The following is a 17,193-nucleotide window of genomic DNA, read 5'->3' on the forward strand; positions in this document are numbered from 1 at the left end:
TGATATTTATAAGTGCGCAAATGTATATGATGCAAACACAATATAAGTCAAAATCAAAATATGATATAAACACAACATTAGTCAAAATCAAAATACATAATATGATGCAAACATAAGTCAAAATCAAAATATGATGCAAACACAATAAGTCAAAATCAAAATATGATGCAAACACAATATAAGTCAAAATCAAAATATGATGCAAACACAATATAAGTCAAAATCAAAATATGATGCAAACACAATATAAGTCAAAATCAAAATATGATGCAAACACAATAAGTCAAAATCAAAATATGATGCAAACACAATATAAGTCAAAATCAAAATATGATGCAAACACAATATAAGTCAAAATCAAAGTATGATGCAAACACAATAAGTCAAAATCAAAATATGATGCAAACACAATATAAGTCAAAATCAAAATATGATGCAAACACAATATAAGTCAAAATCAAAATATGATGCAAACACAATATAAGTCAAAATCAAAAAATGATGCAAACACAATAAGTCAAAATCAAAATATGATGCAAACACAATATAAGTCAAAATCAAAATATGATGCAAACACAATATAAGTCAAAATCAAAATATGATGCAAACACAATATAAGTCAAAATCAAAATATGATGCAAACACAATATAAGTCAAAATCAAAGCAGCATATGATAGATACCAGTGCTGTGTTCATGACAAGAGCAAATGTATTTTGAGAGAATGGAGGTAGGTGTATGGAAGCTATTTGTGTACTGTACTGCTTCAGTGAGTGATGAAAATGAAATTGTCAGACAAAACTTTAAACTATAATTGTAGTGACTTAATTCACAATGAGTTTTGAATGCTGCGTAAAATGCATTAATTCGATGAGATTATATTCTTCTGATGTCCATCAATGAGGGGAAGGGAGGGGGTTACTTCCTTCGCTGAAATTGAAAATCTCTTGTGAGAGAGAGAGAGAGAGAGAGAGAGAGAGAGAGAGAGCCCTCAAGCGAGCGACCACTCGCGTCATTTTGCAACAAGAGCTGAAAAGTTGAATTATCGACCTTGACAGACAAGAATGACAAATAATCACAATGAAATTCTATCGTCTGCTATCGACAGCTCACAATCGGTTTATGCACAGGTGTTGTTTTTGTTTTTTTGTTGTTGTTGTTGTGTTTTTTTTTGTGTGTGTGTGTACGTGTGTGTGTGTGTGTACGTGAGTGTGTCCATTTCAAGAAAGCTTTAAAACACTGTTTTTTGTAGATGTTGTTTTATTTTGCTAACAGAGCACAGTGTAAATCAGAGCTGAAAGAGTTGCCATGAATAGGTTTTGTGCTTTCGTCAATGGGGGCACCAGTGTTACGCTAAATCACTATAATTATTACTATTGTCATAGTCATATTCATCGTCATCGTCAGTCACATTCTCTTTGATCATTTTCACTGGTGTTTATGCTTGTCGCCGTCGTCACCATCGCTGGCACTGTAACTATACCATCATTAATATCAACAGCATCATCACCATCATCGTCATTACTATCACTATGCACTTAGAAATACCATCTGTGTGTGTGTGTGTGTGTGTGTGTGTGTGCGCGCACACACACACACGCGCGCGCACGCGAGCGCGCTATTTTGTTATCACTGTTTTTAAAATGTTAATGAACTTTTTTATGTAAATCTCTCTACATTCTGTAAGTCGACAAATGATTAGTTCCTAACAATCAGCTCCTCAGATGTTGTAATCTTCTGCACGTCATGACACCAGGCAATGAGCACAACGCCTTTGCTGCAGCTGTACAAAACAGTCCCCCAATGTTTCTACACTGAACAAACGAACGAACGAACGAACAAACAAACGGAAAAAAACACCTCTTGGTAGCCCAGGCACTCTGAGGACCTACAGATAGATGTAGGTCTGTGTAATGCCTGGGCACTTTGAGGACCTACAGATAGATGTAGGTCTGTGTAATGCCTGGGCACTCTGAGGACCTACAGATAGATGTAGGTCTGTGTGATGCCCAGTCGCGTGCTGTTGGTGGCGCTCAGAGGGTCATCATCGTCTGAGGAAGGCTCTGGACCCCTGCTGAGCTCAGGCACCTGGATGGCGAACTTGAACTTGAACTTGAGGTCGGAGGTGAAGTTGGCAGCGCGGAACTCGCACACCCGGCTGGCTTGCTTGAGCAGCGGGAGGTGCATTAGGTCGCTGTTGTTGAGCGCGATCTGGAACATGAGCGGCGACGACAGCGGGATCTCCAGCAAGGTGAAGGACGACCCGTCGATGACGCAGCCCACCAGTGACGTCTCCTCGAACGAGTCCAGCAAGGTGAGCAGCCCGGAGAAGGCGGTCAGCCGGGGCTTGGCCCCGCCGTACACGTAGCGCACGAGCATGGGGAACTTCTGCGTGGCGACGATCTCGCTGCTGGTCATGCTCAGCTTGCCGTTGCCGTGCGGGTTGCGCAGGATCTCCACGAACTCCCCAGGCTGGTTCATGGGCACCAGCACCTCCACGTCGCGCTCGTCCCGGCAGCGGAGGTAGTGCAGCTCGTGCTTGTTGCTGGGCGACAGGAGGCCGCCCTTGATGCGCGTGCTGCCCCGCACGGGACGGTCCGGGATGAAGACGTTGCCCGGAGCAAAGTCCAGCTGGGGGTAGGAGTTGCTGGGGGAGGTGTTGGGGGGCAGCTGGAAGGTGGTCAACTGGGTCAGGTTGACGAAGGCCGTCACACTGTGTGCAGACAGGGACTCCACAGACCGGTGCACCGCCTGGTCCTTGGCCGTGCGGGACTTGAGGCACAGGAAGTGACCTGCACACACACACACACACACACACACACACACACACACACACACACACACACACACACACACACACACACAGAGAGCTTAGAAGAGCGGGTGATGGAGAGATTCATGTATCATTCACGTTATCCCATACATGAAAATACAAAGAGGAAACTGACTGATAGGAGAAAAAATATATATTAAAAAATACGCCACTTTTGCCTTCACAAGACACACCGTATGGACACTGCACGACATTTTTTCTCCCTAAAAATAAGAGTTATCTTCCCCTGACTGGGAGTTATCTCATCCTGTCAACATTGAAGTTATGACAATTATATTCTCCATTCATATTCCTTCAAGAAAACATACTTTTACATACTTTCTTAGAGGTTGGTGATTATTTTGCAAAATCACAAATAGTTCCGTGGGTGAAAGGGTTCAGCACACAAATACAGAGAGTGTAAAAAAAAGTTGAAAATGCCAAGGATGTGTGTGCGTATGTGTTTGTGTATGTGTACATGTGCAAGCGTGTGTGTGTGTGTGTGTGTGTGTGTGTGTGTGTGTGTGTGTGTGTGTGTGTGTGTGTGAGTGTGAGTGTGTGTGCCGCCATGCACTTGCTCAATAATCCCTGATTAGCCTTGTTCAGTTGGGTGGCAGTGCCAGTGACTGATCAAAGTAATCCCACCTCAGAGGTTACAGCCTAAAGTCCTCTCTTCCAATTTCCACATGTTGCCGCTGCAGCCTTATTGTATCCTGTTCCCGGAGCTGTTTGGCTCATTCAGAAGCGGAAACTAATAATAATATTTAAAAAAAAAATGATGTTCACCAATCGATACGATGCTGAGAGACAGACATACAGAAACAGAGAGAGACAGAGACAGAAAGAGACAGACAGACAGACAAAGACAGAAAGACAGAGAGAGAGCAAGCGAGACAGACACACAGAGACATACAGAAAAAAAGACAGAAACAAAGAGAGAGAAGAGACTGACAGACAGGAGAGCGGGGGGTGTGTCTCACGTTTTATCTCAACGCCTTGCTCCTCCCCCGTAAAACGTGTAATTTTGGGAGGGAGCGGGGGAGGGAGGGGCGGGGGAGGGGGGGGGAGGGTTGCGGAATGTCTCAAGTTATCTGAACTACCTTGTCAGACTGGATTCTCTGCATCGACATTGAAGTTGTTACTGGGCGGGGATTGCTATTCAGTTTGCCTCTCTCTCTCTCTCGTCGAAGGTCACGATTTCTTTCAAATGTGTGCAAGCTTCAACCAAACTATAACTACTAAAGCTTATATATACCAGCTCAGGAATGTTAACTTTCGAAATTGCCTTGCTAAGTTTAGAATGGGTATGTCTCCCATTAAACATAGTTATTTACAGTACAAGCCGAATTTGAATAATGCTGATAGTTGCTGTCCTTTTTGCTCCAACACGACTGAAAATGAAAATAATACACTTTCTTTTTGTATGTCCTAAATATACGGAATTGAGACACTCCTTGTTGGAGTTTAACGACCTATTGGCGTCTACACCCTTAAGGTCAAGTTTGTTCGGTTGGAGTTGTTTAAGTGCGGGTATTTGTTTGTGTGGTTGGGGTTGTATGTCTTTGGTGGTGGGAGGGTCGTTTGTGTGTGTGGCTGGGGTTGTATAAAATTGAGACACGAATTAATACCGCTTAAATACTTCAGAAGCCCATCATTGTCCAGACTCTCTTCTATCTTAGCTAGTGAAAATTCTGAAACAATCTGGAAACTGTCAATGTATATCTATAAACCGGTATCATGAAGACAGACCAGTAACACATTGTACAGGCACTGAAACTGGTATCATGAAGACAGACCAGTAACACATTGTACAGGCACTGAAACCGGTATCATGAAGACAGACCAGTAACACATTGTACAGGCATAGAAACCGGTATCATGAAGACAGACCAGTAACACATTGTACAGGCATAGAAACCGGTATCAAGAAGACAGACCAGTAACACATTGTACAGGCACTGAAACTGGTATTATGAAGACAGACCAGTAACACATTGTACAGGCATAGAAACTGGTATCAAAAAGAAAGACCAGTAACACATTGTACAGGCATAGAAACCGGTATCATGAAGACAGACCAGTAACACATTGTACAGGCACTGAAACCGGTATCAAGAAGACAGACCAGTAACACATTGTACAGGCACTGAAACTGGTATCATGCAGACAGACCAGTAACATATTGAACAGGCATAGAAACCGGTATCAAGCAGACAGACCAGTAACATATTGAACAGGCACAGAAACCGGTATCATGAAGACAGACCAGTAACATATTGAACAGGCATAGAAACTGGTATCAAGAAGACAGACCAGTAACACATTGTACAGGCATAGAAACCAGTATCACGCAGTCAGACCAGTAACACATTGTACAGGCACTGAAACCGGTATTATGAAGACAGACCAGTAACACATTGTACAGGCATAGAAACCGGTATCATGAAGACAGACCAGTAACACATTGTACAGGCATAGAAACCAGCATCACGCAGTCAGACCAGTAACACATTGTACAGGCACTGAAACCGGTATCATGAAGACAGACCAGTAACACATTGTACAGGCATAGAAACTGGTATCAAAAAGAAAGACCAGTAACACATTGTACAGGCATAGAAACCGGTATCATGAAGACAGACCAGTAACACATTGTACAGGCACTGAAACCGGTATCATAAAGACAGACCAGTAACACATTGTACAGGCAATGAAACTGGTATCAAGCAGACAGACCAGTAACATATTGAACAGGCATAGAAACCGGTATCATGAAGACAGACCAGTAACACATTGTACAGGCATAGAAACCGGTATCACGAAGACAGACCAGTAACATATTGAACAGACATAGAAACCGGTATCACGAAGACAAACCAGTAACACATTGTACAGACATAGAAACCGGTATCATGCAGTCAGACCAGTAACACATTGTACAGGCACTGAAACCAGTATCAAAGAAAGACCAGTAACACATTGTACAGGCACTGAAACCGGTATCATGAAGACAGACCAGTAACACATTGTACAGGCACTGAAACCAGTATCAAAGAAAGACCAGTAACACATTGTACAGGCACTGAAACCGGTATCAAAGAAAGACCAGTAACACATTGTACAGACAGTAACAATGAAGTGAGACACAGGTGCCACAGAAAGGCGCCGATACCTGCCAGTAGCTGTTACAACTCTGTTACAAAAGTAAACATTGCAAACTAAACGCACATGAGCAGTCATGCGTGGTAACTCGACGGGTAAGAAAGGTTGTTTTTATCTGCTCTGTCGGCCCCACAATCGGCCCAAAACGAGGTCCGGCTATGCTCTTCAGCGTTTTTGTCCGAATGACACGCTTGCCTGCTTGTGACAAAACAGCCCCAATGACGGCTAAAACACGGGCAAAACCATGACTGCACAAGCAACAGACGTGTTGTAAGTGTTTCTCACATATAACAGTAATGTTGATGGAGGAAAGATATTGGTCGATTGTTGCGACGTTGGTTTTACGTATGCATTGGGTGTACTTCCGGTATGTGCAGGTGTATAATTATGTGATCTCAAACACTGACTGACAACCCGTACATACAGGCGCGCGCGCGAAAACACACACACACACACACACACACACACACACACACACACACACATTTAAACACTCACAGGCACAGACAAACACACGCGCACGCGCACACACACTTTTTTTTTTTTTTTTTTTTCCGGGGATGGGGGGTTTGTAGAAACCCACTTCATGGTACTAACTTTCCTGGATGATGTTCACGCCACTGACTGATCATCAGTGGATTGATGACAGACACAATGCGGTGTCTTTGTTTTGCCTTCGTTACGTGTTGTGTGTGTTGTGCTGTGTTCAGTTGTGTTGTGTCTTGGTGCAGAGTGGTTGTGATGCATGCGTGCGCGCGCGTGCGTGTGTGTATGTATACGTGCATACCTGTATCTGTGATACATATACCGGCAAACGTGATGCACGTGACTATATATATATATATATATATATATATATATATAGCCTATGATTACTACATATGCGCCGTTGCGTAAATTAATGCATTTTCGAATTCTAGAAACATGCTGACTTGTTTAATCAACAGCTAGAAAGAAGCCAACCCCCACGCCCCCACCCATAACAAAAGAGTAAAAATAAAGATAAGACCAAAAGAACTACAGCAGTATGTGCCAACATATGAACCAATCCCAACGCGGAACAAGCATGCCAAGTTTGCATTCATACACGGTATGTCTGCGGGTTGTCAATGTACCAGTTCCGAAGGCAAGTCTGGAACACGGGTCACACGAGGTAGGGAACGAGTGCCGGGCATTGAGGAATGTCAGTGGTGCCGGGGTAAATCCGGTTCTGGCACCGCTCCGGACAAAGTTCACACTGTCGCGAACAAGGACACTTCAAACAGAAAAAAAAGGCATGGGGATGGGTAAGCTTTAAACGGCATCTCCTTGATCTCTATATCGATTTTTTTCTCTGCAGACTTTAGATTTCTTGTTTTTGTATCTCTGTCTCTCTCTCTCTCTCTTCAGATGTGCACATGCGTGTGTGTGTGTGTGTGTGTGTGTGTGTGTGTGTGTACGTGATACCAGTGCATGCGTTATGTGATCAGGGGTGAAAATCACGTCTGTATTATACTTCTTTATCAAGAAAAAGTTTCGACAACTGGGAAATAACACTTGGTGGTGGTGGTGGGGTGTGGGGGTGGGGTTAGGTAATGATGTTGGGGAAGTGGGAAGGTATCCAAGAAATCCCGAAGGCGACGAAGGAAGGTGGTGCACGACACCGCCATTACCGCGGTAGACAGCCTCTAGCTTTGACCCCCTCCCTCCACCACCACCACCACACAGCCTACCCAACCCCTCTCCCTCCTCCTTCTCCTACACAAAATACGGGTCAATACATAGAGGTGCAAGTCCTAAGTTGTATAGAGGGGACTGGCCCGCACAGGCACCGGTCAAGCACCACATCCACTGTTTGCCCAGTGAAGGCCGTGAACTTTACAGCCCTAGTTGACCGTTCGAAGCAATGGTCGGCATACAACAGGACAGTGGCTATAAACTGGTTTTTCCTGATGCCAGTGGCAGAGGAGTGGGCGGGGTGTAGGGGGGGGGGGGGAGGCTGTTTTGTAATGACTGATGTCTGGACTACTCGACATGGTAGGTAAGAGAGTAGAGATGGTGAGAAAAGTTCCTTTACTAACATGAGCTGTCAATAATTAAATTAATTAATGTTTCGGGAAAAAAAGTGAACGGGTTGTGTTTCTTAGTGCGTTCTGTCGATTTTTTTTCTCGAACTCCGTATCTGTCTCCTTCTGTCTCTGTCTCTGTCTCTCTCTCTCTCACACACACACACACACACACACACACACACACACACACACCACCACCACCACCACCACCCACACACGCTTCGTTCTCTTCTTTCCTCAAATGAATGCGTGCACCCACAGACACATGACAGTCGGAAAGAAAGGAATGACTGTACTTACCAGATCTACATGGGTGCACAAGACTGAACTTATGTTTGCCAAGGCAGCTTCAGGACAAGAAGTGAATATCCAGATCCTTCTCCACTACACTCATACACTCTGTCAAGCTAAGGGAGTCTACTGATGACGTTTAAGAGTTGAATGAAAGCGCAATAAATGTCTCTTTCCGTTATGTTACTTACATTTAAAGAAATACCAACAACAGAGCAAAAAACTGACCGGCATAATCGGAAGGGATGACGATCGTCTCGTCCGTCTCGGTGTAGCGGCGCGTGCGGGGGTCCATGAGCACGTTGCGCGCCAGCAGCTTCCGGATGGTGCGCTGCGAGTGGAGCATGACGGGATGCGCCAGGTTGAGGGGCAGGGGCGAGTCCCTCCGTGTCAGCACGGACGCCGCTTGGCAACGGACCACGAGGGGCAAGGTGAAGGTTTGAGCCACGTCCTCCAGGCTGTAGGCCTGTTGGGACCACTGGGCCCTCCCGCCCCCTCCCTCCTCCTCCCCCCCGGCCAGGGAGGACCCCCCTCTTTGTTTGGCTGAGTTGGATCTGGACATGGCTCGGCTGCTCATCATCACTGTGTGCTGGTGGGAAGAGACTGCTGCTGAGTTGTGTTCAGATGTGGACGGAGCACTTGACTGAACTTATGTTTGTCAAGGCTGCTTCAGAACACGAAGTGAACACCCAGATCCTCCTCCACTACACTCATACACTCTGTGACTGATGATTGATGAAAACTGCAACAGAGAAAGTTTATATATGATACTTGTTAAATACATGTAATAATCTCTCTGTTCTAAATGTAGCATGCACACAATGCTTCTAAATGGATTTTCTACTAAAGAAGAACAACAATAACAACAAGGAGGTTTCAGTTTCAGTTTCACTTTCTCAAGGAGGCGTCACTGCGTTCGGACAAATCCATACACGCTACACCGCATCTGTTGAGCAGATGCCTGACCAGCAGCATAACCCAACGCGCTTAGTCAGGCCTTGAGTGCATGCTTACATATTTGTGTACCTATGAAAGTGGATTTCATTTTACGTAATTTCGCCAGAGGACAACACTCTCGTTGCCATGGGTTCTTTTTCAGTGCGCCAAGTGCGTGCTGCACACGGGACCTCGGTTTATCGTCTCATCCGAAAGACTAGACGCTCAGTTTGATTTTCCAGTCAAACTTAGGAGAAAGGGCGAGATCGGGATTCGAACCCACACCCTCACGGACTCTCTGTATTGGCAGCTGAGCGTCTTAACCATTCTGCCACCTTCCTCCTTGGAGGGACAACCACAAAATGAAGTAGGTCGAGCCATTCCATTGATACAAAAATAATTATGCAGTGTTTGGTGAATATGCAACACTAGTCGATCTTTAAATGTAGCCAAGCACTCAGCTGACTGTGACAACCGCAGTTCAACTCACAGCACATGCCGTGAAGCGGATGACAGTTTTACTATAGTGACGGTGTCCAACCATTGACCTGTCGAGATAACTTGTGTGGCCTAACACTATTCAAATTCGGATTTGAATTGAAAGTAGTTGGCATCCGCCCGGTCAGTCTTGACTTGACTTGACTTGACTTGACAACGGTTTAGGCCTCTCCCGAGGCCTGTTCGTGTTCCTAAAGAACTATTACTGAATTGGTTGCATGCGTGGCGAGCGCGGCTAGACCAAAATCAGTTGCTCTGACAAGCTGGGTTGTACAGACCAGGTAGGCCCCTCCAGTGTTTATCTAGGCGGCTCTTAAAGGCGTTGACTGACGGCGCCAGGACCACGGAGTCTGGGAGACCGTTCCACTGTGTCACTACTCTGTTAGAGAAATAATTCCCCCTGACATCAAGGCGAAAGCGTTGTTTCTGGAGCTTTAAAGTGTTGCCTCTGAGGTTTCCACTGAGTGACGACTGGAACACTGGCCTCTGTGCACCATAATGACCATGAAGGTATTTAAATACTTCTATCATGTCCCCTCGCAGCCTCCGGTGTCTTCACATGGAGTTGCTTTTGAACACACACTCAGTGTCGCACGCTGTCACTGCCTCACATTCTGCTTTTAAGTACTGTTTGTGTTGTGTGTTGATACATTTTAAGTTGGTAAACTTTGTCAGAAGAATTGCGTTGTTGTTCAGTCACAGGGCTTATTGTTTGACGTAAGTTATCATCATGTCGTCATGATATCCTTTTAAGCCGTATTCTATTTCTTTCCTTCGAACGTCAGTCAGTGACGTCGCTGCCCACTGATAGTTTATTCGACTGTTCTAGAACCTTCTAGGAATGACGTGTTCTTTCTCATTTACTCACATCCAAAGGTCGTGAACATCAACACAACAACCTCAGCACACGTAGACCTCAACATCCAAAGGTCGTGAACATCAACACAACAACCTCAACACATGTAGGCCTCAATATCCAAAGGTCGTGAACATCAACACAACAACCTCAGCACACGTAGGCCTCAACATCCAAAGGTCGTGAACATCAACACAACAACCTCAACACAAGTAGGCCTCAACATCTAAAGGTCGTGAACATCAACACAACAACCTCAACACAAGTAGGCCTCAACATCTACAGGCAGTCTACATCAACACAACAACCTCAACACAAGTAGGCCTCAATATCAAAAGGCCGTGAACATCAACACAACAACCTCAACACACGTAGGCCTCAACATCCAAAGGTTGTGAACATCAACACAACAACCTCAACACAAGTGGGCCTCAACATCTACAGGTAGTCTACATCAACACAACAACCTCAGCACACGTAGGCCTCAACATCCAAAGGTCGTGAACATCAACACAACAACCTCAGCATAAGTGGGCCTCAATATCCAAAGGTCGTGAACATCAACACAACAACCTCAACACAAGTAGGCCTCAACATCTAAAGGTCGTGAACATCAACACAACAACCTCAACACAAGTAGGCCTCAATATCAAAAGGCCGTGAACATCAATACAACAACCTCAACATAAGTAGGCCTCAATATCAAAAGGCGTGAACATCAACACAACAACCTCAACACAAGTAGGCCTCAATATCAAAAGGCCGTGAACATCAATACAACAACCTCAACATAAGTAGGCCTCAATATCAAAAGGCGTGAACATCAACACAACAACCTCAACACAAGTAGGCCTCAACATCTAAAGGTCGTGAACATCAACACAACAACCTCAACACAAGTAGGCCTCAATATCAAAAGGTAGTGAACATCAACACAACAACCTCAGCACACGTAGGCCTCAACATCCAAAGGTCGTGAACATCAACACAACAACCTCAAGACAAGTAGGCCTCAACATCTACAGGCAGTCTACATCAACACAACAACCTCAGCACACGTAGGCCTCAACATCTAAAGGTCGTGAACATCAACACAACAACCTCAACACAAGTAGGCCTCAACATCTAAAGGTCGTGAACATCAACACAACAACCTCAACACAAGTAGGCCTCACATATCAAAGGTCGTGAACATCAACACAACAACCTCAACACAAGTAGGCCTCAATATCAAAAGGTCGTGAACATCAACACAACAACCTCAACACAAGTAGGCCTCAACATCTAAAGGTCGTGAACATCAACACAACAACCTCAACACAAGTAGGCCTCAATATCAAAAGGCCGTGAACATCAACACAACAACCTCAACACAAGTAGGCCTCAATATCAAAAGGCTGTGAACATCAACACAACCACCTCATGACTCAATCATATTTAGAGGAAGTGCACTTTGTGCCTGAACCCCCTTCACAGAAGATCAGTCAAATGCGTACGTTAAGGATCTTGTAATCCATGTCATTGTTCGGTGGGTTAAGGAAACAAGAGCATATTCCGAAAACAGAGTATGGCTGCCTACAAGGCGGGGTAAATATACAAAATGGTCATACACGTAAAATGTTACATGTCTGTGTGAGTGTGTGCGTGACTGAAACCTGATCGAAGTATAAAGGAAACAAATGATGAGCGCCCAAAAGTAGCTATCAGTTGGCTCTACCCAGGTAGGCAGCCTGTTGTGCAAATGACTCCATGTTTGTACAGTGCTCGGTTTCTGCTATAAGTATGCAAATCATCATCATCATCATCATCATCATTATCACTGGACGAAGTCTATCCCTCCACCCACAGCCATGCAATGTCACTGACAAACAGGACGTCACAGACACAGACGTGGGAACAAGAAGAGGTCGGGGTAAGGAGAGGATTCCTTCAGCTCAACAATATCCACAGCGTTAACTTTGAAGAAATCGCTGCCACTACCAAGATCAAGCTGATAGGTCCAAAGTCAAATCGAATCAGTCCCACTGTATCATGTGCGGGCAGAAATATACAGCAGGTCACTACTGCACTTTCAACACCTGCAATCGTCTGTACTGATTTTGCTTTCCTTTCTTTATTTTTTGGTATATTTTGAGATAGAGTGTACCTGTTATTTCATTTTATTTTGACGGGCGCAATAGCCGAGTGGTTAAAGCGTTGGACTTTCAATCTGATGGTCCCGGGTTCGAATCTCGGTAACGGAACTTGGTGGAGATTTTTCCGATCTCCCACGTCAACATAATTATGTGCAGACCTGCTTGTGCCTGAATCCCCTTTGTGTGTATACGCAAGCAGAAGATCAAATACGCACGTTAAAGATCCTGTAATCTATGTCAGCGTTCGGAGGGTTATGGAAACAAGAACATACCCAGCATGCACACCCCCGAAAACGGAGAATGGCTGCCTACATGACGGGGTAATAATGGTCATACACGTAAAAGCCCGTGGGAGTCGCAGCCCACGAACGAAAAAGATTTTTAAAAATTTTATTTTACTTGTTTCACTGATTTTATCAACTCTGCTTCCGTACAGGCAATAGCCGAGGTGGAAAAGGAGGAGGAAGACAATATTTGTCGGGGAATTGGAGAGAGAGGGGAGGGAGAGGGGGGGGGGGGGAGAACGAATGAATGAATGAACGAATCTTTATTTTCCAACAGTGGAGATATTAGCACACTGGCCGACTTACATATATCTGCCGTTGTTTTAGAGACACACAAATACACATATAAATAAATATAACTCAGTATACTCAGTACATGTATAAGTGCAACGCAGCGTCGATCTGATGAACACATCGTCGCGAAACGACAGCGATTAACACACAACACAGGAACTTTTACATTTACATCCAGAGAGAGAAAGAGGGAGAGAAAGAAAGAGCACAGAGAGAGGGGGAGTCCTTGAGAAACCTTTGAGAGGGCTTGCCATGCCATCTCAAGTTCGGTACATATTAGCTCTGCCCCAAGCCAAGAGGCCTTACGGTGTGTGGGGTTTGTTTGTTTTTTTCAGTGGCCCTTAAAGCTCATTCTACATGGCGTGTGTACAAAGTCGAGTCCACGAATTAACACATTCATACACATGTGCGCGCCCACACAAACTTGCCCCTCCCCCCCACCCCCCTACCACTCTCCCTCCTCCCAAACACGATCACAACTTAACACGATGGAGTCTCCCGTCGGTCCGACGGATGAGTAGACAGGCAGGCTAATCTGTCGGTGTGTGTCCTCATAATATGGGAGAAGAGGCCGATTCTGGATGCGCAGCACTTCCCACAGGTGTTGCAAGGGAAAACGTCTCCAGAAGTTGAGCCCTGCTTCCTTCGCTCACGCTTCTCCTTAATGGCCAGCGTTCTCTTGTTTTCAGACGTCTTTATGCCACAAGAGCACAGCATCCTCCGGCGACAGCGGTCAAGGATATCAGTTTCCCAGGAAGCGATGTCTATGTCACAGGCTTTGAGGTTTGTCTTCAAGGTGTACTTGAAGGGCTTGCAGGGTCTTCCAAGTTCACGGTGGCCTTCCTTCAGCCGGCCATACAAAAGCATCTTCGGGATCCTGCTGTCTGTCATGCGGACAACGTGTCCTGTCCAGCGTAGCTGGCACTGGATCAGCAGGCTTTCGATGCTGGGCAGGCCGCTCCTCTCTAGGACCTGGAGGTTGGAGACCCTGTCCTGTCACTTTATGCCGAGGATCTTTCGTAGGCATCTCTGGTGAAACTGCTCAAGTTGTTGAATGTGACGGCGATACGTCGTCCATGTTTCACAGCAGTACAACAAGGTGGTCAGCACAACAGCTCTGTAGGTTTTGTTTTTGGTGCTGAACCTGATGCCTTTGTTGTTCCACAGCCTGTTGTTGAGTCTGCCAAAGGCGGAGCTGGCCTTGGCGATGCGCAGCGTCACTTCTGCATCAAGGGCTCCGTTGCTGCATAGGGTGCTGCCCACTGAGTAGGAAAACTTGTCGACTGACTTGATCTCTGTGTCATTGATCTTGATTGCAGGTGGGGGGGAGGCACTGGCGTTCTGTGAGCTAGCCGGTTGGTACATGGACTCGGTCTTGCTGAGGCTGATGGTGAGTCCAAAGCGCCTGCAGGAGGCTGAGAACCTGTCCATAATGAACTGCATGTCCTCATGGGTGTGTGCAGCAAGCGCGCAGTCATCAGCGAAGAAGAACTCTCTCATCAGTGCCTCAAACACCCTGGACCTGGCATGAAGTCGTCGCAAGCTGAAAAGTTTGCCATCTGTGCGAAACTGAATGCCCCGGTCACAGACTTGGAAGGCATCAATCAGCATGGCAGAGAAGAGAATGGAGAACAGTGTGGGTGCCAAGACGCAGCCCCGCTTCACTCCATTTACCACAGGGAACGGATCCGACATGTCAGTATTTTCCTGTACTCTCGCCTGCATGCCATCGTGGAAAGACGCAATCAGCTGGATTAGGCTCTCTGGGCAGCCGAACTTTAGAAGGATTTTCCACTTAACACACATATAAGTAATCCCCCCCCCCCACACACACACACACACATCACACACACGCCCCGCAGGCACACACATTCCAAACTCACACGAGTCTCCCATCCCCCCCACTTCATCCTTGCTTGTCATCCGCTAATACACACCGAATGAGACTGACAATGAGAGAGAACACTGAACATTGAGAGAGAGAGAGAGGAAGAGGGAGTGAAAGTATTCAAACACACACAAATACCCCCTCCCCACAAACACATACACTCCTCACATGCACGACGCACAAACACACACACACACACACACACACACACACACACACACACACAACGAGAGGAGGGGAGGGGAAATGGGAGAGAGCGGGGAGAGAGAGGGACTAGTCACATTCGATCGAATCACAGACAGAAAGAGACTGCGAGGCGGAGGGGGGGTGGCATACATAAAGTGCGAGTGAATCAGACAGTCGTGTCACAGGACCAACGCCTCGACCACACCATGCACCCTTCACGGAAAAGACCACAACCACGAACAACTTGATCTTACTAGTATGGGCGAAATGTCAATCGGTCGTTAAACTCACCCGTGCGACAGACAGTCAGACAGACATACAGAAACTGAGAATATCAGCATTTGTTTGATACATGGTAGACATTGCGGAGGGCGGGGATCAAAGGAAAGGCACACACACACACACACACACACACACACACACACACACACACAGAGTGAGAGAGAGAGAGAGAGAGAGAGAGAGAGAGAGAGAGAGAACTGTAAAGTGACAGATAGATGTCCCGAGACTTATAAACAGATGATACACAGAAAGTGAGCAAACTGAAAAAAACAAGCAAACAAATAACTCCTAAACAAATCATCACAGAAAAAAAAAGAAATCTGGTTACTCACAATAAACGAACCAAGTTTTTTCCAAACGACGAAGCGATCGTTTTTAGCCAAACCAAACTCGCTTTACTGCTTTTTCGCCCTCGCACTTGAACACTTTCCACACGGGACAAATGTCTGGCTTCCACAAGAAATATCCACCCACAATTCCGCGGTAAATAATGCAAAGTTAGCTAAAAGAGACACAAAACACTGCCACCAAATTCCAGACTGGCCGAACTGACCGACGGACTGAAAAGGCCGAGGTCTGAACTAAGAAATCCAGCCTCTGACACACCACTTTTCTTTCCACGGACTGCCAGTTGAGATTCCATGTGCTCAGCGACTCGGGACCAGCGAGGCAACACGCTGGTGGGAACGGCATTCATTCACACACACACACACACACACACACACACACCACACACACACACACACACACACACACCACACACACACGCGCAAACTGCCTCGGATCGACACACCTCTGCGTGTTATGAGAGAGAGACAGAGAGAGAGGAGGTGGGGGAGGGGGGGGGGGAGGAGGCAGAAAAAAAAAGGAGACACACTCATTGCCTACAAACCAGTCAAACGTGACCACTTGCAAACTACTGTTGACCCAAGACCGGTGAGAACGGCCACCGGTGGCGGTTCAGACAATCCCTTCAGGTCCGGCCACAGAGCGGGTAGTAGTAGTAGTGGTGTGTGTGTGTGTGTGTGTGTGTGTGTGTGTGTGTGTGTGTGTTTAAATTGAATACAACACTGTTCAAACTGACATTCTGCACAACAATAGCAACAACAACAGCAACAACAACAACAATAATGATAATAATAATAATAATAATTTGATAATAATGAAAAAATTAAAATATATAATGATAATATTAATTAATTAATAATAATGATAGAAATTACAATAAATCAATAATGATAATAATAATATTATTATTAATAGTAGTAGTAGTAGTATCATCATTATCATTTTTACTATTATCATTATTATTATTATCAAACCAGTATAACTGAATGAGAGAAAAAAAAAGAAAGAAAGAAAAAAAGAATCGTATCAGCCGCCGTGGCGAAGTGGTTTGCGTAGAGGACTGACCGCTTGGAGGACGCGGGCTCGAATCCCAGCAGGAGGTGGCGTTTTCGGCCCGCGGCCGCTGGCTCCAACCCAGAGATGAATGTGCTATGGGCTTAAATGGGAAGACTGG

At 45.6% G+C, this 17,193-nt stretch overlaps 1 protein-coding gene across 2 annotated transcripts; it reads right to left on the bottom strand.

Moving 5' to 3' along the window:
• Positions 1-458: 458 nt before the first annotated feature.
• Positions 459-16,295, bottom strand: LOC143280414 (uncharacterized). 2 transcript variants are annotated; one of them, XM_076585051.1, is made up of 3 exons: positions 16,015-16,295; positions 8,541-9,054; positions 459-2,791 (listed from the first exon to the last, which is right to left on the bottom strand). In XM_076585051.1, exons 2-3 carry the CDS (start codon positions 8,890-8,892, stop codon positions 1,980-1,982), a joined length of 1,164 nt encoding a protein of 387 aa, XP_076441166.1. In that variant the 5' UTR covers positions 8,893-9,054; positions 16,015-16,295; the 3' UTR covers positions 459-1,979. The 2 variants fall into 2 exon arrangements, with proteins under 2 accessions (XP_076441166.1, XP_076441165.1); XM_076585050.1 differs by having other exon boundaries at positions 16,004-16,295.
• Positions 16,296-17,193: the final 898 nt, after the last annotated feature.

Source organism: Babylonia areolata, chromosome 3 (assembly GCF_041734735.1).
Source record: "Babylonia areolata isolate BAREFJ2019XMU chromosome 3, ASM4173473v1, whole genome shotgun sequence".
Classification (NCBI taxonomy): Eukaryota; Metazoa; Mollusca; class Gastropoda; order Neogastropoda; family Buccinidae; genus Babylonia; species Babylonia areolata.